The 26,438-nt window shown below is 43.3% G+C and overlaps 2 protein-coding genes across 5 annotated transcripts in view; one reads left to right on the top strand and one right to left on the bottom strand.

Moving 5' to 3' along the window:
- NUDT6 (nudix hydrolase 6) overlaps positions 1-7,709 on the bottom strand; it is an 18,918-nt gene extending 11,209 nt beyond the window's left edge. The window contains exons 1-2 of the mRNA XM_059698097.1: positions 7,431-7,709; positions 3,831-4,034 (exon numbers count right to left, since the gene is read on the bottom strand). Of these exons, the coding sequence (XP_059554080.1) occupies positions 3,831-4,034; positions 7,431-7,659 (433 nt within the window). The 5' untranslated portion in view covers positions 7,660-7,709. The remainder of the gene's footprint in view (positions 1-3,830; positions 4,035-7,430) is intronic.
- Positions 7,710-8,181: 472 nt separating this feature from the next.
- The window catches only part of AFG2A (AFG2 AAA ATPase homolog A), a 276,000-nt gene continuing 257,743 nt past the window's right edge, over positions 8,182-26,438 (top strand). For 2 of the 4 annotated variants that reach the window (XM_059698095.1, XM_059698094.1), the window contains exons 1-6: positions 8,184-8,437; positions 17,316-17,437; positions 18,385-18,542; positions 22,117-22,175; positions 23,628-24,272; positions 25,684-25,813. In XM_059698095.1, coding sequence (XP_059554078.1) covers positions 8,263-8,437; positions 17,316-17,437; positions 18,385-18,542; positions 22,117-22,175; positions 23,628-24,272; positions 25,684-25,813 — 1,289 coding nt within the window. In that variant the 5' untranslated portion in view covers positions 8,184-8,262. Of the gene's footprint in view, positions 8,438-17,315; positions 17,438-18,384; positions 18,543-22,116; positions 22,176-23,627; positions 24,273-25,683; positions 25,814-26,438 lie in introns of all 4 variants that reach the window. The other 2 variants (XM_059698096.1, XR_009453050.1) reach the window with 2 other exon arrangements.

Here is a 26,438-nt window from a genome sequence, read left to right as displayed (position 1 = left end):
AGTATATTGCTTAGGTGCTGGGGCTGAACCCCAGCAGTCTCCGTGTCCTTCCTTCTTCGCCGACTCCGTCTACGCCTTTGGGAACCCCTGGACCTGCTGGGGTTGGACCCCAGCACTTAGGGACACTTGTTTCATATATGTTTTAAGTTCTAGTCCATTCCTTTCATTTATTCATTCATGATATGCATGGCCCAGCATGGTAAGTATTTGGCTAGGTGTTAGGACTCAAAAATATTTTTTTCTATTTCTCTTTGAGCCATCCTGGGTCTTTATGATATTACTTTAATCTGTATTAGGTTCCTATAAATTCTATAATTTAAAAATATTTGTATTTACATAATGTGAGAAGATATTACTAAAAAGATATTTTTGATATTTCCATCCAGTCTTTCAATATTAACTGAGTTTCTATATATATCATGTATAGGTTTTATATATAGTATATGAACTGAGCTCCAATTATGTGTCAAGCACTTTTCTGAGTGATAGTGATAGGGATATGGTGAACAAAACAAAATTCCCTATCCTCAATGGGGTTCACAAGGTGTGTGTGTGTGTTTGTGTATATCTGTGTAAGAGGAGATGGCAAACAAGTAAATTATATATAACATGAGAAAGTGATACATGTTATCTGGAGATAAAATATAGAAGGGGTAGGTATGTGGGACACAGGAAGAGCAATTTTCTCTGAAATGAAAACATATTTTAGTATTTTTAAGCAATAAGGAAAACCACTGAGATATAATTAATATTAATATTGGCTTCTATTAGAAAACGTAAACTATAATTTAATTGGACTTTACAAAGGATAGGATGCCAAAGAAAGACCAAGGAATCCTCTTAAGTTTTAATAATTTGTGATTACTCAATGAATTCACTATAAACATGAGCAAAATATTCCAAAGACAAACTGAGCAGTGCTAAAGCATAATGTGAGCGACCCCTGCTGACCACAATACAAAAGTTAACTCTAAAGAGCTCAGAGCTTTAACAGGTTATTTAGTACATTATTGTCATTGGTCAGGAACTGTGCCAAGTGCTTTCTGTGCATTATCTCAGGTATTCCTCACAATAACCTTATGAGTGGCAACATTTTGACTGTCCACGTTCAGGCTGCTCTAAGACTGACATCCAGTGGGCCTGGTTTGCAGCAGGCATTGTCATGGCAACACAGCCCCTTCACCACACTATAGCTGTGTTCTCAGAGGGTTTCCATCTAAAGATCTATCCAAACACTCATTCAAGAAATAGTTACTGTGCACTGACTTTATACCAGACACTGTCTTTAACCTGAGGAGACAGTGGTGAACAAGAGATAAAATATCTACCTTCATGGAGTTTATGTTATTGTGGGGGAAACTAAGTAAATGAAATAATATAATCACAGATTTTGATAAGTCCTGTAAAAGAAAACAGCTAGATAAAGGGACAAAGGATGATGGGACTGACATATGAGAGGACTCTTTTAAAAAAAAAATATATTTCTTTATTGACTTCAGAGAGGAAGGGAGAAAGAGAGATAGAAACATCAATGATGAGAGAATCATTGATTGGCTGCCTCCTACACACCCCATACTGGGGATTGAGCCCGCAACCCAGGCATGTGCCCTTTGCCGGAATCGAACCTGGGACTCTTCAGTCCGCAGGCTGATACTCCATCCACTGAGCTAAGCCGGTTAGGGCGAGGACTCTTGTTTTAGACAGAAAGGCCAGGAGTTTTTTTGAGGAGGTATTTGAGCAGAAGACTCAGCTCTAAAGAGCGAGATGAAGCCCTAGGGAAGAGCATTCAGGAAGAGAAGCCAATTGGGTTTAAAGGCTCTGAAAGGATGAAAGAATTTTCCTCTATCCACTTAGGTTCTGGATCTGGGGCCTTTGAATGGAATTGACAGAAAACAGATTAATAGAGAAAAATATACATTTTATTTGATATTAATATTTTTATGTGGCCTGGAGTAGGAGTGGAGCACTTCATAGAAAGAAAATCCCCAGAAAAGTAGTTACCATTTTAACAAAGAGAAATAAATTGTGGGTTTGGACTAGGGGAGGTAAATTATGGGAAAGGGGCTAGAAAGCATCTGGGGAAAACTAATAGAATACAAAGGTCATGTCAGTGTGTTTGTCCAGACTCCTCTCAGTGTCAACTCCCACCTCCGGTGATAAGAATGCTCTCCTCCTCCCGATACAAGAAACTTGTGGTCTACTTTTAGGTAGAAAGGTGGCACAGAACCCTTCCTACATCTGCTGTTTTTCCATTGTCTTTAACTTATAATACTAATGACCCAAAGTGGCATATTCTAGGTCCTAATCCCCTCTACCAGCCACCCCCACTGTTGTTGCTTATAGCAACAAATGTCAACTATTTTCTCTTCACCTAAAAACTCTGTTCCTTTCCAGACCATATTCTTACATTATCTCGTCCCCATCCCCAATAGCCATTTCAAATCCTACTTATTCAAGATTTTTGTCAGGTTCTAGAATCTCATTCCCCAAGTTCTTGTGGTAGATCTTAACTCCAATATAAAATATAGTACGTAGATAGAAACAAGTCCTTCGTAGAACACTCTTTCTGCACATAGTACCAATTCTGTAATAATAAGTGGAAACTCTTAGTCTGTACCAATGAATGGACAATCATTTGTATGACTTTCTAATGAAGTCACCTACTAAAGGCTATCATCAAATTTTTCAAGTAGTCTTGTGAAGCAGAACCAAATGGAAAGTTTCTGAGTGCCTGTGCTTGAGACCATGGACAGAGAAAACATTGGACATCCTTGAATAACTCCTTTAAATGATGTCAAAGGTACAAGCTACCTTTAGAACCTCTTGTAAATTATATGAAGACAAATAAAATTATTATTATTGATTACATTACCAATTAATATGTATTACTGTTTTCATTTACTTTAGGTCATGAGGATTCTTTACCATTTTAGTTTTTCTGGAAATCTAGGAATGTTCTTAACACTGATTCTCAAAGAGAACAGCAGCAGCAGAGAACTTATTAGAGAAGCAAATTTTCAGGCCCCAGACCTTCTTAAAAAAAATTCTTGGGAGTCATTCCCAGCATCTGTTTTACAAGTTTTCTAGGTGATTATTCTGAACACCACAATTTGAGAACCAACTGTCTTAACCTAAATCAAGACTTTTCTCAAGACTATGTTGCTGGCCATAGCCGGTTTGGCTCAATAGATAAGTGCTGGCCTGTGGGCCAAAGGGTCCCAGGACAACCAACCGATGTGTTTCTTTCACATGGATGTTTCTCTCTCTCTGTCTCCCCCTCCCTTCTTCTTCTCTCTCTCTCTCAAAAAAAAAAAAAAAAAAAAAGTCTGTCTCTGAAGCTAATCAGTAACTTTGAAATACTAGAATATATTTAAAGTATGTTATTTTAAACAACTGTTTGGCACACTAACTAAATGTAAATGTCTTTAAGAAGTAATGTTCAAACCATTAAAAAGCTGGTTTGCTTTATCTTAAATTCAACCAATGTTATCTTAAATTTACATAATTAGTACTAATATGTTTTACCATAATGAATTTATTCCCTGGTCCCCATTCAGTGTTACTATTTGAGTAGTGAAGTTCACACGGGTGTGAAACATGTTCAAACGCGTCCTGTGGAAAACTAAACACTGAGCTTGCTTGTGCTCAGAGATGCCACGTGCTGATTCACAGGGCAGACTTCCTCTAGTCAAAGCACTAGCAATAGTCCCAAGGATAATCATTTCAACAAAATTTTCCACGAGGATACACCATCGCTCAAGCCGCACGAAGTAAGAAATTGGGGGAACCTTTAAAAAGTTAATGCTGACGATCTTGGGTTAGAAACTGACCCGCAACTCCCACTTGATGTGTCGCATATCCTGGGAGTCTGCTGGGCCCTTGTCCCAGCCACAGGGTCAGCGTGGATGAGTCCGCTTCCGCGTGGTGAAAGCAGAAGCCCAGGGCGGCGGCCGGGGCAATGAAGCGGCTCTGCAGGATGGGCACGTGCAGCCAGACCGCCGCTCTGCCTTCCGATCGCCACTGCTGTATGGCAGCTAAAATGGAGAAGATAAAATAGTGTCAGTGGTTGCCAGTGAGAGGAATGAAATAAATTCAAAACATCTTAGGGTGTCACCTCCTCCAGGAAGCCATTTTAAGCATCCACTTCCCTTACTAGTTAGCTATGGGGGATGGGGGTGGGGATTCCAAAATGTCCTGGTAACACCAGCAGCGCGGGAACTACCATGTTTTATTATCATGACGACCTTGTTTATGTGATTCTCCCACCGACCGAATTCCTTGTGAATAGGCAGTACAGTGATGACCTTTATATTCATATCACCAGAGACAATGCTTGGCACATAATTGATGATCAATAGCTGTAGAATGAACAACAAAAAAACTGACTTAAAATGCCATTTTAATGTTCCTTTTAACACCTACGTTTTAATCTTTTTTTTTAGAATAACATTACCTTTTTTTTTTTTTTAAATTTCCAAGTAATGTAGGGCCGGGGGAGCAACATGACAAAAATTAAGATCAGTTCCCTCCCAAAGGGTCCGTGGGCCTCTGTATTCTCAGCAGCAGAGCCTCAGGCGGGCCCATGTTGCCATGGCAACTGGAAGGCCTGTCACAAGTCTTAATCTTTATAAAAGAGTATTATGGGCTTCTATTTACTCTTTAAGAGTTCTTTTGTCATTTAATTTTTTTAATTTATAAACTTCAAGATGATAAAATATAACTGTTTTTAAATAAAGTATGCAAGTCCTAGGAAGTTCTGTAGTCAGTATGGCTAACACAATGACATACACAGGGTGCATAAGATCCTCAGGTGACTTTGGTTTTTCTTTATAGGAAATGCTATTCAGCTTTGTTTTACTCAATAACAGTAGAACCAGCAGTAGCTCTAGGAAGCAGTTCAGTGCAATAAGAATAGATTCCAGAGCCCTGGGAAGTTAGAATCTCTCTGTGCCTCAGTACCATCATCTTTAAAGTCAAGATAATATTGTACCTACCTCCCACGGATGTTATGAGGATTAAGTAAATTAATATTTGTAAAGTTCTTAAAACAGTGTCTAGCACTTAAAGTAAGTGCAATAGAATTTATTTTAAAAATAAAAAGTACTGGACAAAAATTGTGCACCTATGGATGAGGACAGTGGGTGGGGAGTGAGGGCAGAGGTGGGATGGGAACTGGGAGGAGTGGAGTTATGGGGGGAAAAAAGAGGAACAAATGTAATAATCTGAACAATAAAAATTTAATTAAAAAAAAAGTATATGGTACTGCCTAACTGGTTTGGCTCAGTGGATAGAGTGTCGGCCTGTGGACTCAAGGGTCCCAGGTTCGATTCCGGTCAAGGGCATGTATCTTGGTTGCGGGCACATACCCAGTAGGGAATGTGCAGGAGGCAGCTGATAGATGTTTCTCTCTCATTGATGTTTCTTACTCTCTATCCCTCTCCCTTCCTCTCTGTAAGAAATCAATAAAATATATTTTAAAAAAGTATATGGTACTTCTGAGTTTATAAATTTCATATAATTTACCTTTGATCACCACATCTATCCAGTAACTTGGGCTGGCATTATTCACATAAGCAACCTATGGGGCTAATATTTTCTGTGGTGAAAGGCATACATGCCTGCAGAAGCATGTGGCAGAGCCTGGAACTTGAAACCTAGGTGTGTGACTCCAAACCCAGCCCCCTTCCTGCTTCGCCCGCTGAGGGCACCTGAGTTTCACTTGTTCGGTCACTGACAATTGACAGTGTGTACAGTAAGTACCTATATCTGCCCACACATATGTACACCTTCTAGGGAATGAACATCGACTCTTCTACTGGTGGTACTGTTGGAGTCGGCGATTATTCACAAGCAGGAGAGAAAACGAGAAGTAGTTTGGGAATAAAGATGATTCAAGAAATAGGAGCACGTGAGATCTTGCTCCCAGACAGAGTCTGTTTGGTTCAAATAAACTCCTATAGAAATTCTCAAAAAGCAAAAACGCAGCTCGATTATATCCACATGGATGCTCACTTGCTATATTGCTCAACAGGACAGATTATTTGGAGCTCCCGCCAGCGCGAGGCTCTTCCCCCGGCTGCATCTGAAGTATGGTAGCAATCATCTCAGGTAGAAACTATAGTTTAACTTTAACCCCGCTGTTTGGCTTCTGTACTTATTTGCTTTGTTTAACGATAGAAAAGTTATTTTGATTTTCTGAATTATATAAATTATCCCATTGGTTGTGGTCATACTGGTCTTAGAAAGCACATTTTCCTTTACCCGGGAAGGACAGCACAGTTATCCCAAGGTCAGACGGCTCCAGTTAACGTGTCCCTGTTGACTCAGTGTCCTGGAGACCCAAAAACTGTAATTTAGATAACATGCTTAAGTCTGACCAGGTTCCTCATTCCAGACCCGAGGGCTCTAGATAATGTGTTCCCGGCAACTCTGTGATCTAGAGACCCAAACCTGTAATTAACATGCGGCTTCTACTTCTGTAAACTGCTTTTTTGCAAACCAGGTCCCTCATTCCAAACCTTGAGATGTAATCAATACCTTTGTGATCTTTGCCTATATAAGTCTGGTGTTGCCACCATCTTATCACTATGAGATTTGGGGAATGGCCCCTCCATAGTCCAGGCTTGCAATACATGTGACTCTTTAATTCGACTTCTTGAGGCGTGCTTCTGTGATTCCCGGGGTACATTACAACACATTTCCATGGTCTACCTGCAATCTGATATCAAGGAGCCTCGGGGCCGTTTGGAAAACTGGCTGCTCACCAAATCAAGGCTCCTCCTTTCAAGCTTTCCTCCTTATCACTGCGCTCAAGGTTAAGAGAATGGGGAGTTTTCTCACTGAAGACGAGCCACCCACGCCCTCCCTGATTAATCGCAAAAGCTTTGTCCTCCATGAGGCACAGGCAAACGCTAGTTGCTGACGCCGCAGCCCCCGATCCGATTTGAGTGCAAATATGACCACTGGGAACCTCTGGTCCACTCACTGTCCACCACGTGTACGGGAGTCGGGGCAAAGCGCCCGGCAGGACAGTGAATAGTAAAGTGACGATCCTGACAGGACCGCGAACTATGGGCGACACGGTGCGAAGCACGTCCTGTTCCGGATCCAACTTAACCCTCAGCGACCCCAGGCGCGGCCATGACCCGGTTTTACCAAAGAGGAAACGGAGGTTTACGGGACCTGCCCTGCCGAAGGTGAAGGTCACCGCTAGAAGGTGGGCCAGAAACTCGGGCTGCTGATCCCAGAGCCTGTGCCCGTCACCACGCCCCCCAACCGTCCCGGAGACCTCCCAGCAAAGGGCCCGGGAACCAGGGAGGCGGGACGGATCACGCGCGCCCTCCAGCTCGGTGCCCGACAGGCGGAGGCGTGTGGGTCCCGGTGACTTCGACGCGACCCGGGGAGCCGGGACCCTCGGCCCAGGAACTTGCCATGGAGGCCCCTCTGGAAGGCGGCGGCGTCCAGGCGATCCAGGACGCCCAGCCGCACCGAGACGCCCCCGAATCGGTCCACTTCGCCCCGCAGCCAGCCGGCTTCGGCGGGGGAGTCCCGCGCACCACTTAAGCCGCCCGAGGCCCTGCGGGGCGCAGCCGAGAGCTCGGCGCCTCGGGCCCCGGCCAGCAGCGCGCGCAGGTAGCCCCCACGCGGCAGAGGCCACATCCCCGCGCCGGCCCACGGGCGCCGCTCGCTTCGCCCGCAAAGCGCCCCGCCCAGGCGCCGCTCGCCTCGCCCCCAAAGCGCCCCGCCCAGGCGCTACCGTAAACCCGAGAAGAGAGCCGCACACGCTGCGCAGAGTTGAGCTGGGCTTACCCACTTTGCAGCGCTCTACCCAGGAGACCTCAAAGTCCTGTCCACCGGCTCCTCTCAGGAGTGTGCCCGGCTCCAGGAAAACGGGGAGAAACTTTCCCTCCACTGTTCCCCTCCCCACAATAGTTTAATTCAACGCACCGTATATTCAGGGATGGGGAAGACGAATGGGTTACGAAAAAGTCCTGTCTTTCAGGAATGTGCAATCTAAGGGACGCTTCCATCCACCTAATCCGTTTTCCTTTACAGAAAAGCCTCTCCGACCTCTTCAAAGCCCTCAGGTTCTGAAGACGGTTGGTTTCCCTGCCTCACGCTTGCGCTTCACTCTGGGAATTTCGGCGCGGGGGGGGGGGGGGGCGGAGCCTCGCTGACTTCTGCCCCGGAAGTTTTTCCCGCAGTAAAGCGCGCACGTTGAGCCGGCTTCACTTGCTTCAGCTTCCAGGCTGCCTGTGGAGCATGTCTTCCAAGAAGAACAGAAGACGGTCCAACCGGAGCTCCGGCCGGAACTCCGGCCGGGGTTCGCCCTCGCCCTCCACGGCTCGCTCTCCGGCGGGGGCCTCGGCTGCTTGTCCCGAAGCCGGTTTCGCGGCGGCGACTGGGACCCTGGCGGTGATCAACTTCCTAGAAAAGGGTGAGAGCGGTTGGGAGGGCGGCCGGAGGCGGAGGGGGCGCCACCTGAGGGGACGGAGACCAGGCGGTGGGCCTGGAGGCGCGGCGCTGGGGAGGGTGGGCGAGGCCGGGGTGTGAGGGCTCGGGGCCACGCGCGCCCCGGGCCGGGCACGAGTGCCCTTTCCGTGACTGACTCAACGGTCCCTTTTGTAAGTTGCCTGGAATTGCCAAGTTGCACTGGGGACATTGACAAAGATGGACGACATATTTAGCGGCACATTGCGCCTGCCTAGCCTGCTTAGAGGGCGCCACACTGAGCCCAGTTCTGTCAAGATACGGGGACACCCGTGCTGAGTGGCGCCCCTGCGCCTTCGGGGCGGAAAGGTGGCCGCTGCGTGCACGACCGCACGGGCTCTGCTTCCATTGCGTGTCCCCGGCAGGTGCCGTCCCCGCGGACGCCCTGGGGTGCGGGTGCGGGGTGGACTGTGCCCATTCTGTAGATTCCTCAGGTGCACGTTCGAGCCCAGAGTCCTTGCCTCCCGGGGGCGGGCGGGGAACAGCGCGTCCTGTCCCCAGGCGGGTCCTCCCGTCCGCTTCAGTGCGCTCCCCGCCCCCCTCTGCCCCCCCCTCCGGTCCTGAGGCCGCTCTGCCCGGGGCCGTGCCCCCTCGACCTCCATCACGGCCCCCGGAGCTGCCTGGGCCGCTGACCGCGCTTGACCTCCCCGCAGCTTCGGCCAGGAAGCCACCATGTGCTCCACCTGGAAGCACTTGACTTCATTTGACGCCTCGTCAGGCTTTTCTAGTTTCCCCTCGCCCTCTGGTTGGTGCTTGGTCGGTTTCCTTTCCAGGCTCATCTTCTTCCAAATGGCGGAGCTCCTCGCCTGCCCGGCGGTGCAGTTGGTTGGAGCGTTGTCTTGCACCCCAAGAGGTGTGGGCTCCATTTCTCGTCCCGGCAATGATCCGTGTTCCCCCCTCTCGCCCCTTTCCTCTCTCTCTCTCTCTCTCTCTCTCTCTCTCTCTCTCTCTCTCTCTCTCTCTCGTCACTCCCTAATCAATAAATATATCCTACCGCGAGGATTAAAAGAAAGTTGAAGTTCCTCAGTTCTCAGTCCTAAAGCTCGTCTTGCCTTTTTTTTTTTTTTTTTGTAAATATATTTTATTGATTTTTTACAGAGAGGAAGGGAGAGAGAGAGCTAGAAACATCGACGAGAGAGAAACATCGACCAGCTGCCTCCTGCACATCTCCCACCGGGGATGTGCCCGCAACCCAGGCACATGCCCCCGACCGGAATCGAACCTGGGACCCTTCAGTCCGCAGGCCGACGCTCCATCCACTGAGCCAAACCGGTTTTGGCTCGTCTTGTCTTTATAAATCTTTCTTTGGCAGGTTTATTCACTGCCCAGAGTTTACCCATCTATGCCCTCAGCCTTTTCAGATTTATATTTCTAGTTTATACTATTTCTCAGTCTTGATTTACTTGTCCTTCAGACCAGTGATTTTCAACCTTTTTCATCTCATGGCACACATAATTAATTGAAATTCTTCAGCATACCGAAAATATGTTTTTCGCCAGTCTGACCAAAAAATCGGTATAATTTTGATTCACTCACACTGGACAGCTATTGTTGGGTTGGCTGTTGTCATTTTTTTAAAATTTGACAATCTAGGGAAAAGAGCTCAGTGCCCCTGACTAAGTAGGCATTGCATGCTTTAAAAATTCTTGGGGCAGGCTAGTTGAAAATTGCTGCTCTAGACCAATGCTTTTCCAACTCTACAGGAAAGGTTTTAAAATTTAAGATATGCCACAGATCAGCACAGTTTTAAAATACAATAAGCTCGGCTGGCGCGGCTCAGTAGTTGAGCATCGACCTGAGGTAGGTCAGGGTTCAATTTTGGTCAGGGCACATGCCTGGGTTTCAGTGTGGGGCATGCAGGAGGCAGCCAATCAATGATTCTCTCTCATTGATGTTTCTATCTCTCTCTCTCCCTCTCCCTTCCTCTGTGAAATCAATAAAAATATTAAAAATAAAAGCTTTTAAACATTATGAAAATATCTCAGTAAAATTGCAATGATGATATACTGTGCAGGTGGGTACTTGAAATATGGGGAGACCAATTTGAAAAGTATATGATTATCTAACCATTATGCTGTACATGTGAAACTAATACAATATAATATTGAATGTAAACTGTTAACAAAAATGAAATAAAAATATCTTGAAGAAAAAAAAAATAAGAATTTAAAAAACAAACAAACAAAAAAAACATTTATTCTCATTTTCTGTGCTTATCAAGAACCAGAAGCAAATAGTTTTCCAACTACAGTTTAAATAGCACTGTATTATATCTCTTCTCTTGGATTTTTCAAAGGTACTTCAAGACTGACCTCAAGAACTCATTCAGAAACCTAGGAGTCATGTATGACACCTCTCGTCTCCAATATTCAGTCCACCACCAAGTCCTGCTTATCACCTAAAAATTTCCCACATTGCTGTTTTTCACTCTGTTCCATTGCTTCCCCCATAATTCAGACACTTATCCTCTCTCACCTGGACTGCTTACTACACCAGCCTTTCCACTTACTTCCTGCTCTGCAGCTGGAATGGTCTTTGAAATGAAGATCCTGTCATGAACCCTCATTTCACCCCTCAGTCCTCTGTTGCTGTTAGAGTAAAGACCAGCAACTTGATATCACCTGCTGCCCTGAATGGTCTTGACCTTCCTTGCATGGCTTATCTCCCACCACTCCCTCTGCCTGTCCTCTTCCCTCTGATGCACAGAACTCGCTTCTGCCCACGATCTCTGGACATGTTGTCCTCTGCTCAGAATTACCTTTTTTCCTCTTCATTTAGTTAATTAAATTCCTACTCTTCCTTCAAATCTGAATTGAAGCAATATTTCCTTGAAGAAGCTTTCTCTTATTCTTCCAGATGAGATCCGATCCCACATTAAAGGCTTTCTAGCACTCTGTGTCATTTTTTTTATTGCATTAATCTTTGTTTATAACTATGCAGTTATTCAGTGTTTTTTTTTTAAAAATCCTCACCTGAGAATATACCTTTTAAAATTTATTTTTAGAGAGAGAGGAAAGGAGAGAGAAAGAAACATCAATGTGAGCGAGAGAAACATCGCTTAGTTGCCTCTCATATGGGCCCCAACGGGGGATGGAACCTGCAACCTAGTTAATGTGCCCTGAACTGGAATCAAACCAGCAACGTTTCAGTGTACTATATGATGCTCCAACCAACTGAGCCACCTGGCTAGGGCTCAGTGACTGTTTATAACTCTGTTATCCTATTAGATTATCAGTTAGAAAAAGCCAAGGACTGTGTCTACTTCTGAATCCCCAGTGTCTAGTGTAGTATCTGTCCTATAGTAAAGATTTGATGAATGACCGAGTGAAACCTGGATGGTTTTGTAAAATTACTTTTACTGTCTCATTAGTCAGTCTGGCACATAAGTGCTCAATAAGCATGACATCAGTTACTGGGGACAGTGGATGTCTGCCTATTTACCTACCTATATTTTTAAATGTATTTTTATTGATTTCAGAGAGGGAGAGAGAGATAAGAAACATCAATGATGAGAGAATCATTGATAGCTGCCTCCTGCACACCCCCCACTGGGGGTCAAGCCCACAACCTGGGCATGTGCCCTTGACTGGAATCGAACCCAGGACCCGCCAGTCCGCAGGCCGATGCTCTCTATCCATTGAGCCAAAGCAGCCAGGGCAAGACTTTTATTTATTTATTTATTTATTTATTTATTTATTTATTTATTTAAAAATTAAATCTTTATTGTTCAGATTATTACAGTTGTCCCTCTTTTTTCCACCCATAGCTCCCCTCCACCCAGCTCCCACCCCACCCTCTGCCCTTACCGCCCCCCCCTACCCTCATCCATAGGTGTACTATTTTTGTCCAGTCTCTTCCTGCATCCCCCACACCCTTCCCCCCACCCCGGAGAATAGTCAGTCCACTCCCTTTCTATGCCCCTGGTTCTATTATAATCATCACTTTATTCTGGTCATCAGATTATTTATTCACTTGATTTTTATTTTTTTATTTTTTATTTATTTATTTTTTAAAAATATATTTTATTGATTTTTTACAGAGAGGAAGGGAGAGAGATAGAGAGTTAGAAACATCGATGGGAGCGAAACATCGATCAGCCGCCTCCTGCACATCTCCCATTGGGGATGTGCCCGCAACCCAGATACATGCCCTTGACCGGAATCGAACCTGGGATCCCTCAGTCTGCAGGCCGACGCTCCATCCACTGAGCCAAACCGGTTTCGGCTGATTTTTAGATTCACTTGTTGATGTGTAGTTGTTGTTCATAATTTGTATCTGTACCTTTTTCTTCTTCCTCTTCTTAAAAGGATACCTTTCAGCATTCCATTTAATACTGGTTTGGTGATGATGAACTCCTTTAGCTTTTCCTTATCTGTGAAGCTCTTTATCTGACCTTCAATTCTGAATGATAGCTTTGCTGGGTAAAGTAATCTTGGTTGTAGGTTCTTGGTATTCATCACTTTGAAAATTTCTTGCCACTCCCTTCTGGCCTGCATAGTTTCTGTTGAGAAATCAGCTGACAGTCGTATGGGTATTCCCTTGTAGGTAACTGTGTTTCTTTCTCTTGCTGCTTTTAGGATTCTCTCTTTGTCTTTTGCTCTTGGCATTTTAATTATGATGTGTCTTGGTGTGGTCCTCTTTGGATTCCTTTTGTTTGGGGTTCTCTGCGCTTCCTGGACTTGGAAGTCTATTTCTTTCACCAGGTAGGGGAAGTTTTCTGTAATTATTTCTTCATATAGGTTTTCAATATCTTGCTCTCTCTCTTCTTCTGGCACCCCTATAATTCGGATGTTGGTACGCTTGAAGCTGTCCCAGAGGCTCCTTACAATATCTTCATATTTTTGGATTCTTTTTTCTTTTCCGGTTGGGTGTTTTTTTGCTTCTTCATATTTCAGATCTTTGACTTGATTCTTGTGATCCTCTAGTCTGCTGTTGGGAATCTGTATAATATTCTTTATTTCAATCAGTGTATGCTTAATTTCTAGCTGGTCCTTTTTCACAACTTCGAGGGTCTCACTGGACTTATTGAGGATCTCATTAAATTTATCGGCGGTCTCACTAGATTTCTTGAGTGTCTCACCTAGTTTATCGGCGGTTTCTAGAAAATTCTGAAAAACCTTAAAAGTGTGGTTTTGAACTCTATATCCAGTAGTTTGCTTTCCTCCATTTCTGTCATTTGTGACCTGTTTCTTTGTCTCTGCATTTTTTATGCTTCCCTGTGTTGATAGAGTGGCTTCCTGTGCTAGGTGTCCTATAGGGCCCAGTGGCTCAGCCTCCCCAATTACCTGAGGTGGACACTCTTGGTGCACCCCCTTGGGGGCTTTGTGCACAGTCTTGTTGTAGTTAAGCCTTGGTTGTTGTATCACTGGGAGGAATTGACCTCCAGGACAATTGGCTGTGAGAATCAGCTGTGTTTGCAGTGGGAGAACTTCTGTGCTGGAGACATCCCTCTGGGGCAAGACTTGCTTAAGTGGGGCTTTGGTGCTCACTGAGTCTGCCCCCTGAGTGTGTTCCTTATGGATCTGAGGAGTTGTAATCTGGATGGTCCCACTCTGACCACTAGGTACATGGGCTCTTGGATCTCTAAGGAGGTTCTAATTTAGCTTCTGACTGAGGCTACCCAGCAGGAGCTATGGAGAGATCTGCAGATTCCTCTTCTTTGTTTGGGGTTTGGAGGTGCCTAGATGAGTCCCAGCTGTGAAGCAATGCAAGCTGCTGTGGGGCCTTGGGCCTTCTTTTGGAAGTTCTGGGTCTCTCTGACCCAGCTGCAGTTTGTTAGGTAATTTTCAGATTGCAAAAGGCCAGGCCTTTCATATGCAAAAGCCGGTGCACAGCTTGGGTAGGGCGGGGTCCCAGGGGATCAACAGGGCAGAGCAAGCAGTTATGGCTGTTCCTCAGTCCTGCTCTAAGAGGCCCGAGTCTCAGTGTCCCGGTAATCGCTGCAAGCACCTCTGAGAGAAAGCCGCCCTCGAGTTCCATCCACTGTCAGACAGTCCAGTTTCTCCCCGTATGAGTCTGGGTCTCGAGAGACTCGCCCAGAACTGGAGTTCAGAGCAGTCGGGGAGCTTGAGACTCCCTCCCGATTGAAAAAGACAACCATGTCCTCAGCCGCCAGCCCTTTCCGCGTGCGCCTCCGTACCTCTGCACTTTACTTCCACACCTCACCTCCTCTGAGTCTTGGTATGCTTTTCTCTTTCCTTCTAGTTGTAGAATTTCCACTCAGCCAGCCTTCCTGTGGTTCTGGGTGATGTCTGTTTTATCTTTTAGTTGTATTTTTGAAGTGGTTGTTCGAGGCAGCAAACTCCGGTGTTTACCTATGCCGCCATCTTAGTTTCACAAGACTTTTTTTTTTAAATTAAATCTTTATTGTTCAGATTATTACATTAGTTACTCTTTTTTCCCACCATAACTCCCCTCCACCCAGTTCCTACCCCACCCTCCGCCCTCACTCCCCACCTACTGTCCTCATCCATAGGTGCACGATTATTGTCCAATCTCTTCCCTCACCTCCACACCCCCTTTCCCCCACCAACAATAGTCAGTCCATTCCCTTTCTATGTCCCTGATTCTATTTCAATCACCAGTTCATACTGTTCATCAGATTATTTATTCGCTTGATTTTTAGATTCACTTGTTGATAGATGTGTATTTGTTGTTCATAATTTGTATCTTTACCTTTTTCTTCTTCCTCTTCTTAAAGGATACCTTTCAGCATTTCATATAATACTGGTTTGGTGGTGATGAACTCCTTTAGCTTTTCCTTATCTGTGAAGCTCTTTATCTGGCCTTCAATTCTGAATGATAGCTTTGCTGGATAAAGTAATCTTGGTTGTAGGTTCTTGGCATTCATCACTTTGACTATTTCTTGCCATTCCCTTCTGGCCTGCAAAGTTTCTGTTGAGAAATCAGCTGACAGTCGTATGGGTATTCCCTTGTAGGTAACTGATTTTCTTTCTCTTGCTGCTTTTAGGTTTCTCTCTTTGTTTTTTGCTCTTGGCATTTTAATTATGATGTGTCTTGGTGTGGTCCTCTTTGGATTCCTTTTGTTTGGGGTTCTCTGCGCTTCCTGGACTTGGAAGTCTATTTCTTTCACCAGGTAGGGGAAGTTTTCTGTCATTATTTATTCAAATAGGTTTTCAATATCTTGCTCTCTCTCTTCTTCTGGCACCCCTATAATTCTGATGTTGGTACTCTTGAAGCTGTCCCAGAGGCTCCTTACACTATCTTCGTATTTTTGGATTCTTTTTTCATTTTGCTTTTCCGGTTGGGTGTTTTTGCTTCTTCGTATTTCAAATGTTTGACTTGATTCTTGTGATCCTCTGGTCTGCTGTTGGGAGCCTGTATAATATTCTTTATTTCAGTCAGTGTATCCTTAATTTCTAGTTGGTTCTTTATCACAACATCGAGTGTTTCACCAGTCTTCTTGAGGATCTCACTACATTTATCGGCAGTCTAACCAGTCTTCTTGAAGATCTCACTACATTTATCGGTGATCTCACCAGTCTTTTCGAGGGCCTTTTAAATTTATCGGCGGCTTCTAGACAGTTCTTTAAAGACCTTAAAAGTGTGGTTTTGAACTCTATATCCAGCAGTTTGCTTTCCTCCAATTCTGTTGTTTGTGTCCTGTTTCTTTGTCTAGGCATTTTATGCTTCGCTGTGTCGATAGAGTGCCTTTCTGTGCTAAGTGTCCCAATTACCTGAGGTAGACACTCTTGGTGCACCCCTTGTGGGCTTTGTGCACAGTCTTGTTGTAATTAAGCCTTGATTGTTGTAGTTATCACTGTGAGGAATTGCCCTCCAGGCCAATTGGCTGTGAGAATCAGCTGTGTCTGCAGTGAGAGAACTTCTGTGCTGGAGACACTCCTCTGGGGCTAGACTTGCTTCAATGGGGCTTTGATGCTCACTGAGTCTGCCCCCTGAGTGTGTCTTTTATGGTTCCACGGAGCTGCAAACTGGATGGTCCCACTCTGACCTCTGGGTACACTGGCTCCTGGATCTCTAGGGAGGTGCTAATCTAGCCTTTGCCTGAGGCTAGCCAGCAAAAGTCTCCCTGCAGGGCTTGGGCGGGGCGGGTCCCAGGGGATCAACAGGGCGGGGTTAGCAATTATGGCTGCTCTCAGTCTTGCCCTCAGAGGCTCTGCTTCCCAGTGTCCCAGTAATTGCTGCAAGCCCTGCAGAGAGAAAGCTGCCCTAGGGTTCTGAGCGATGCCAGACAGTCCCGCTTCTCCGGTATAGTCTGGGTCCCTAGAGACTCGCCCGGAACTGGAGCTCAGAGCCTGAGACTCCCTCCTGGTTGAAAACGACAACCACGCCCTCAGCCGGCTCCGCATGCACTCTGCACCTTAGTATTTTACTTCAGCACTGCACCTCCTCTGAGTCTCAGTATGCTTTTCTCTTTCCTCCTAGTTGTAGAACTTCCACTCAGCCAGCCTTCCTGTGGTTCTAGATGATGACCGTTTCGTCTTTTAGTTGTATTTTTGAAGTGGTTGTTCGAGGCAGCAAACTCCGGTGTTTACCTATGCCGCCATCTTGGTTTCTCCCCGCAAGAGTTTTTTTTTTTAAATAATGACGACTAATACCTACTCCATAAAACAAATTTTTAATTTTTAATTTTTAGTTAGCACTCATATTGTCTGGATCCTCAAAAGATTTGGTTTTAAGTTTATTTGTTAAAGTAAGGGTTGCTACAATGGTTTCTTCTGGGTACAGTAAGTGTATTTGTGTGGTTATGTGGATAAAGGATTTTTATTTCCTTCAGAAGAAAGCATGCCTTAACTTCAGTGACAAAATAGTACAAAATCATTTTTTTTTTTGCTTCTTGGTAGATGACAGAGTTCCTAAAAAGTTCCAGAATTCCCTTGCTCAACTCGGACTTGGCACTATGAAGTCTGCAAATATAATTATTGGCCGACCAGTGCTGCTTACCAGTTTACATGGAAAACAAGAGGTAAGAGTCCTTGTCATTTACTTAGTTTGGAAAGATTTGAGAGTTGTTTTTTTTTTTTTTAAATTGTAATTTTCAGAACAAGCAGGGAAAAATGAAAAACTATATTTTAAAGACCCTCACACCAATGTAAACTTTCCCCTCCTTTGGTGTCTATGATTACAGTGGGAATATAGTTCTAATTGTCATAATGGAGAGAGAGAGACCTTTCCTTGGGAGGCCTTCCCAGTCTGTTACTTTTCTCTACAGAAATACTGTTTTGGGGTATGAAGTCATCTCTTTTTTATACAACATTTGATTACCCTCCCTGGTTTCAGCTGTGTCTCTCCTTGTTGGTGTTTTCAGCAGCTTGGCTTTCTTCTCTGCTGCCGGCTCCTGCCCCTACCTCTGCCATATCTTCTCTACTTCATTACTCAGTGTTCTCTCATCCACTAGGGCTCTCTGGAAAGGTTTTGAAATCTCTTATCTGCTGGTGTCACACCTCCCATTCTTTTCATAGTTTTGGGCTTATATTTTTAAAAACTTTACTGTGTCTTGTGGACAAGAAGGCACTAAATATATGAACTCAGCCTCTATCTGGAGCTTAACATTTATCTGATGAGGTCCATGTTCCCTGGAACTCTGGTGCTGGGGTCCTTACTATTTCTTGGGTGTAGTTTATGCTCTAGGCTGGGTTACCTGATAGTCAGCTTGCCTTCTGGATTTTATCTCATTTTCTTCTCACCTTGGTCTCTTTTTCTAACCCCACCTCTCAGATCTTTCACCATTTTCACTGTGGGGGTCATTCCTGATCTTTGCAAAAAATGTAATATGTATAAAACTTTTTTTTTGTAACTTGTGTCAGATTGTAACCCCTTTGGGGGCTGGCAGATCCATGTACTTGGCTGTGCTTAATTTTCTGCTTTATAAGTTACTGATATTCTGTGAATGTTTATTATCTCTCCTGGCAGGTCTGTGTGGCCTGGCCTGTATCAGGATTTCCTGGAGGCAAGGTTGGCCTGAGTGACACAGCACAGAAGAATATGGGTGTCAGAGTTGGTGATGCCATCCATGTCCAGCCTCTTTTGGGTGCTGTGATACAGGCTGAGGAAATGGACGTGGCGCTCAGGTTTGGCTCTTTTCTTTGGTGACTGAATCAGTGTTGCCTAGCAGAAATATAATGAAAGTCACAATTGTGAACCACATATGTAATTTTGCCTTTTCTAGTAACCACATTTAAAAAGTAAAGAAATTAATTATAATTACATGTTTTACTTAATTAATGTGAGTAAAGTCTTATAACTATAAAAAACTATTAATAAGATATTTTTCATATCTGTTTTTTAAACTAAGTCTTCAAAATCCAGTGTGTACTAGTGTGTTATAGTTATAGCACATCTCAGTTTGGACTGGCCACATGTGACTGGCTAGTTGCCTCCTGTATTACACAGTTCTAGCTAGACGAGTGCTATGTAACTTAGGGCTAGGGACTCTCTTGTTCCTCTGATTAGAGTGTGCCGTGACACTTTAGGTGAGAGAATTATTGCTAATGGGTATTTAACTATGTTTTTCATCTTGGTCTGCAGTATACTACTCAGGGTTTCTTGTCTTTTTTACAGCTATAAAGAAGGGAGTAGGCTATTGTGAGTAGGCAAGAAATAAATTTTAATTAAGGCTGCTCAAGCAAAGTACCTGATTGTGTGTGTGTGTGTGTGTGTGTGTATGTAAAATATATTTTTATTGATTTCAGAGAGGAAGGGAGAGGGAAAGAGAGAGATAGAAACATCAGTGATGCGAGAGAATCATTGGTCAGCTGCCTTCTGCACACCACACTGGGTGATCGAGCTCACCTGTGTCCTGACCGGGGATCGAACCATGACCTCCTGGTTCTTAGGTCGATGCTCAACCACTGAGCTATTCCGGCTGGGCTGATTGTATATTTTAACTCATTGATTATTCAATCTAGTGAGAGAGTTATTTCTATCAGATTTTTAAATATCCCCTCACCAAAGTCTAGTTATTTGAAGCAGCATATCAATATAATTAAAGCATATCTCCCATCCTCTTGGGTATTCTGTATCTAATAGGATTTTGATTCAGTTTGCATGTAAAAATCTTATCGAAATTTGTTTTTAAAAAGCATCTTTTGAAATTTTAATATGACCCTATTAACAATTGGGGACTGATGTTTATATTAATATAAGAATCACAGAACGTTTTCCAATCTAGCTTGATTTTAAAATATTTTCTTCTCTTTTGCTACTTTTATAGATGCCAAGCCTGAGCTTTGGCATATTTTTTTTCTTTAAAAACAGACAAATGTTTTCAAAGCACTTAACAAACATTTAACAAATGATGAAAAGCAGAAAGGAAAAGAAATATAACATGTGTTGAGCACCAGCTGTGTACTAGCACATATATGTGCATGCACACATCTTTCCTTTTTTTTCCCCATTTAACCCTCTAAACATCCTGCAAGGTATCTTTACCCACCCCTGTTCACAGATGAGGAACTTGCCCGCTCTTGTGTGGGTTGGTTAGAGCTACTGCTCGGATTGCACAGGATTCTTCTCCAGACTGACTTCAAACAGGGCTGCAGGCACAGCACTCATTTGACTGGAGTTTCGTTGATCACTCTTGAGGGCATAGCACTCTTAGGTGATAATGATTTCCTGTTATGGAGGGAATATATAGGTTTTCCATGGAAGCTTGGTTTTAAACTTTTTATTTAAAAAAAAATCTTTTGTTTTAAACGTGGCAGCAAGAAGAGCTTAGACAAGAAAATTTCCAGTAAGAAAAATCATTAATTTTAATCTGCTGCTTAAATCCTTCTGTTGTGCTGTAGCTAAAACATTTCATTAGTAAGTTTAGAGCTCCTTCTAGTGGAAATGATTTTATTTGCACATATTCATTTATAAAAGCAAAATTGGTTGTTTTTGTTGTTCTTGTACATATTATAAATATCTCCTATTCAGACTTTAATAAATGGAAACAATTTAAGTATAACTAGGTTCAGAGTTCTAGTAACAAGTAAGTTTAAGCATTTATGGATACATATAATTTCCTCTTTAGTTTATATATACATTTGATTCATTAAATTTTCTCCTTGTATTTCTCTTTCTCACATGAACACACAGTCGATTCTCATTATTTGTGGTATTGTGTCCTACAAAATTGTCCCCAAAACTGAATTAGCAAATACTGAACCATTGCTCCTAGGAGTATGTGTGTGTGTGTGTGTGTGTGTGTGTATGTATTTAACATATATAAATATTCAAGTATATATATTTTATATAGGTTATAATATTAAATCCTTAAAACAACTCATTCTGGTATATCCTATTTTCTTTATTTTACAAAAGAGAAGAGGTAGTTCAGAAGTGAGGCCATGTCACTAACAGCTGCCAGAGTGAGGTCCCAGAGCTGGAACTTTCACTATACATTGCACTGTTCCCCATCATCTCCAGTTGCCATCCTCCGGTCATCTGTGATGAGAGTTGAAAGAAGAAGGTGTCGTGCGACTCAGATTTTTTCATTTTTTTATTTTTTTATTTTTATTTGCGACTCAGATTTTTTGCCTACTTTACGCACATCCATGAATGACTGAGAATCCTCTGCTAGTACTGGTTTTGGGGTTACAAATAAATTTTAGCAAGTAGGTGAATTTGCACATATTGAAACTGTAAATAATGAAGATCAACTGTATTGGTTTTGTTACTGAGAAAGTTGAGGACATGGCTTAGATCTGACCCAGAAAAGCCTGCTAAAACAGCTTTCACTGGGCTCGATCAGTGGAAGGGTCTACTGATGTCTGGCAGAGTTCACAATCGAAGGTCACGTGGGCTGCTTACAAATGGAGAAGGAGGAAAAATGCACATCTTCTCCAAGGACATGGTTCTGTACAAGTGCCATGATTTTTAGGGTTGCCTGCTTCCTGTACTCAAACAAGTGTCCTTCCTGGCAGACATAGTTATCAGTCAAAAAAGGGTTCCCATTTTTCTTAGGCATGCCCTTTCTCTAGAATAAACTTTCATTGTACCACTCTCCTTTTACTTATTTCTACCTCTTCAGATAAAGTACAATATAGGGTTTATTTTTCCGGGAAGATAATCTATAAATTATACAAAGGAAATACATTAAGTTATTAATAAAAGCCCTTCGCCAAGCTAGGCAAGTTCGGTAAGGGGTTAATGAAGGTCAGCATTTCAAATGTTTCTGACTGACAAAGAATAAACATTTTTCATTGTAGTTCATTGTACATACACATCTATCATATATACATAGAGTACACATATGCAACATGTACTTGTATAGAACAAGTGTATAGATGTTTGTGTGTAATAATGTCTTACAAAGCAATATTTAACCTTTCTACGTTTGATATATTCTGACATTTGTATTCTATTAAAAAAAATGCTGGGTAGGATTGACAAATGATTATGATCCACTTGTGGGAAGTACCCTATATTTGAAGAACATTGATTTATGCCACTAGGACATCAAACTATAAATGAGATTTTTATGGCTTTAAGAACTAGCTGAAATTTGTAAGTCATTTCAAAATTGTGTAGATCATTTCCAGGTTGTAAACTAATTATGCTTTTCATTAGGTCTGCAGTACAACTATGTATGTGTTATATTAGATTTAAATTTCTGGTGTACTTAATGTTTTTTTCTATTTTCCCCACTCCAAACCTTTACAGTGACAAAAATGTGGATATTAATGAAGAACAATTGGCTGATTGTCTTCTGAGAAAACTAGGTGAGACATATTTTAAATATTTTTTTAAATTTTAAGAAGCAAGGCAGCAGTATATACGGTAATGTGTCTTTGAAGTGTTGTCTACTTGATAGTTTTCTTCAAAACAGCATAGATACTATTCTCCTCAATGAATTAATGTCCTATTAAGATAGGGATGTGGGATTCTTTTCCCCAATTAATTGATTGGCAGTTGAGCAACAGAGAGAATATACAGCGTGTCTGTGGACAAAGTCCTTGGGAGAACCGAGACTTTGAATCCGTGAGCTCTTGCTCTTTCCAATGAGAAATGTTATATTGTTTTGTTGGTTTAAGTGTGCCATTTTGGGTTAGTTTATTATCAAACACTAGTGGCCTGGTGCACGAAATTTGTGCACAGGGGGAGGGGTTCCCTCAGCCCAGCCTGTAACCTCTCCAACTGCGGACCCCTTGGGGGATGTCCGACTGCCAGTTTAGGCCCAATCCCTGTGGGACCCCTGGCTCCTAACTGCTCACCTGTCTGCCTGCCTGATCGCCCCTAACCTCTCTACCTGCCTGCCTGATCACCCCTAACTGCCTCTGCCTGCCTGCCTGCCTGATCACCCCTAACTGACCTCCCCTGCCGGCCTGATCTCGCCCCCAATGGCCCTACCTGCCAGCCTGATCTCGCCCCCAACTGCCCTCTTCTGCAAGCCCAGTTGCCCCAATTGCCCTCTTCTGCCGCCTGATCTGCCCCCAACAGCCCTCCCCTGTCGGCCTGATCTTGCCCCCAACTGCCCTCCACTGCCAGCCTGATCTCGCTGCAAACTGCTCTCCTCTGCTGGCCAATTTGGTTCTGATTGGCCGGTTCCTATGCCAGTCAGTGTCTCTGGGCCTATTAACGGGACCTGATCAGAAAGGCGGGCTGATCAGCAGTCCAGGTGGAAGCCTGGAGAGAAATGGAGGCGTGCCTGCTGGCCAGACTGGGAGTGAAAGAGAGAGGCAAGTGCTGATCAAAAGCTGCCACAGAGGCAATGGATCAGTCCCTACTTCTCTCTTCAGGCCTCTCTCTGGCCCTTATTCACAGCCCCCTCAGCAATCAGTGCTGGGGCATGGTGACCAGCACTGGTTGCCATGGTAACCCAGCACTGACTGCAGGACTGACTTCCGGTTGATCAAGCCTCAGTTGTGACCAGTCATTACGACCCAGGCTTTTTATATATTAAGATAGATTGTCTGGCTATTTGTTAATGTAGTTGATAGAATCTTCCCCATTTCAGAGAATCATCTTGTTTTTCTTTGATCTCCAGATAGTGCTCCCTTATTAGGGGAATATTAGGGCCTTTATTTTTCATGGCAGTTATTTTATTAATACTGCCTTCTTTGATTTAGTCTTTTCAGTCAGGTAGATTTGTTAATTGATAAAACAAATGCTATTTAAACATTAAATGGGTGAAAACTTGTGCTAATATATATATTCGATAAATTATTTTCTAGATGACAAGATTGTTTTACCAGGCAACTTTCTATACATTACATTCTATGGACGACCATGCATGTTGCAAGTTTTGCGAGTGAAAGGTGCAGATGGCATGATACTGAAAAGGCTTCAGAGTGACTCTTATACTGATGCTCAGGGAATGGCCTCAAAACGATCCAGCATAGAAGCCAGTACCCTCGATATGTCCTTACAGTTAAGCCAGTTGGATCTGGAAGAGCCTCGGGTCCCACCATCAAGCAGTACTCCCTGCAAACCAGTAGATGACAGAAAGATAAATAAAACTGGTGACAGTTTGTCAAATGTCACACAGAGTCCTGGTGGCAGCATTGGGCTTGGGCCAGAGGAAGTTACAGGTCTTGAATGTAGCTTTGCGTCTGCCAGAGGAGGAAATGAGTACCTTATCAATGAAGAGAGATTCCTAAAGCCAGCCAATCTGGGAGCAAAGTGCAACACTGATACTTTCTACTTCATTTCTTCAACAACGAGAGTCAATTTTACAAAAATTGGTACAAAATCAAAAGAGCAAGGCAACCAGTTCAAAGTAACTTACGACATGATAGGAGGCTTAAATGGTCAGCTGAAAGCAATTAGAGAAATAATTGAACTTCCTCTCAAGCAGCCTGAACTATTCAAGAGCTATGGTATGATTTCTTCATTGTATTGTACCCAAAAGTATTCAATTCAAACTCAAAAAGTTAGTTCATTCCACTTATCTAATAATTGCTCACCCTCTTTTCCTATTTTTCTTTCCTGAATGGTAGGTATGGTAGGAGGTGTGAGTTGCTTTGGGAAATGCCAATTAAGTGAGATGTTCTTAGGTTGTAATGAGTTAGTTATAGCCTTGTTTCTTTTAACACATTGTATGCGGGAAACGTATTTATATGTTCTACCAGTGTAGTAGAGCGCGGGACACGTATTAATACGTTTTTTTATAGACTAGTGGTAGAATGTGGGTAATGTATAAATACGTAAAATAAAGTTATCGTAATTTTGCCATTTGCGCAAAAAATTAGCAAAAATGGCCTGCGCCACCTGTTAGCGCGCGATAAAAACTACCCGCAAAAAATGTGTTAATCGCATACTTTCACAATTGTTTGTATTGTATCTAGAATAAGTTTCTTGTCAGGTTAGATCAGCTGTAATGAGTAAAGAAATAAGCCAAACATTCAGATATGTTAGGTGAAACTTCTCAGGAAATGTAGCTGTGTGCAGATAATCTGCATTGACTTGGTTCCTAGGAAACTCAAGGTTTCCTCTGTGTGGTTGTTGCCCAATTCTCTGCATATATTTGGTGCATACTATCTCTTTCTCTGCGTTTCCCTCTTTTATGAACCTTTATCTACACTAATAAAAGGGAAAGATGCAAATTGACCATACCTTCACGAGGTCCATCAGCCAATCAAGAGTGAGTATGCAAATTGACCCAACAAAAATGGCAGGTTAATTTGCATATGCAGGCACCAAGTGGCCAGGGGTGGGGCGGGATGCAGGCGTTCCGCACCGCCCCAGCTGCTTTTGGCCTCTGGGCGGCATGGGAAGGTGGAAAGGTGGCTCCAGGCCAGAACAAAGGCAGAAAGATGGCTCTGGGCCGGAGCAAAGGTGGTGCCAGCAGCCAGGGGAAGGAAGGCCCTTTCTTGCACGAATCTTTGTGCATCGGGCCTCTAGTATGTATATAAAATGAACCCTTGGATTGACATTTCCCTAGGAATGCATGTATGCTGAAAATTGGGATTGGTGGCTTGCTTTATGAGCTTTTTGTTGTCTGGACTTTGTTTTGATAATGTGGAATGGGGCATGACAACAGTGTCCAGCCAGTTTTTTACCAAAGTGCCCGGACAGGTTGGATCTATAGAGAGAGAAACAGTCATTGCTGGAAGTCAGTATTTTGTCTAGTTATACGTCTTCTCGGGCAGAATAAGGAAGATCTGACTCTTAACTTTACTTTGTGATGCAAGGTAAATTTATACTTTTAACTCATGTTTTAAGTTATATGACAACACTTACAAGAAACCTAGTAATGCTGAATCCAGTGTTCTCTTCTTTTTCTTCTAGGAATTCCTCCCCCTAGAGGAGTGTTACTGTATGGCCCTCCAGGTACTGGAAAGACAATGATTGCCAGGGCTATTGCTAATGAAGTTGGAGCCTATGTCTCTGTAATAAATGGTCCTGAAATTATAAGCAAGTAGGTGCATAATTTATTTTTTTTTAATTGTTTTATTGCTTAAAGTATTACAAAGAGTATTACATATGTCTCCTTTTTTCCCCGCCCTTGACAATCCCCTGGCCTCCCTTACCCCCCAGTGTCTTATGTCCATTGGTTATGCTTATATGCATGCATACAAGTCCTTCGGTTGATCTCTTATCCCCCCCTCCAACCCCCCAACCCTCCCCGGCCTTCCTGCTGTAGTTTGACAGTCTGTTCAAGGCTACTCTGCCTCTGTATCTATTTTTGTTCATAAGTTTATAATGGTCTTTATTATCCATGAATGAGTGAGATCATGTGGTATTTTTCCTTCATTGACTGGCTTATTTCACTTAGCATAATGCTCTCCAGTTCCATCCATGCTGTTGCAAATGGTAAGAATTCCTTCTTTTTTACAGCAGCATAGTATTCCATTGTGTAGATGTACCACAGTTTTCTAATCCATTCATCTACTGATGGGCACTTAGGCTGTTTCCAGATCTTTGCTGTGGTGAATTGTGTTGCTATGAACATAGGGGTGCATATAGCCTTTCTGATTGGTGTTTCGGTTTTCTTGGGATATATTCCTAGAAGTGGAATCACTGGGTCAAATGGGAGTTCCATT

The sequence above is a fragment of the Myotis daubentonii genome, chromosome 5 (genome assembly GCF_963259705.1).
Source record: "Myotis daubentonii chromosome 5, mMyoDau2.1, whole genome shotgun sequence".
NCBI classification, from domain to species: domain Eukaryota; kingdom Metazoa; phylum Chordata; class Mammalia; order Chiroptera; family Vespertilionidae; genus Myotis; species Myotis daubentonii.
Note: the sequence above shows the minus strand (reverse complement) of the source record. Positions and strands in the feature narration are given on the sequence as shown.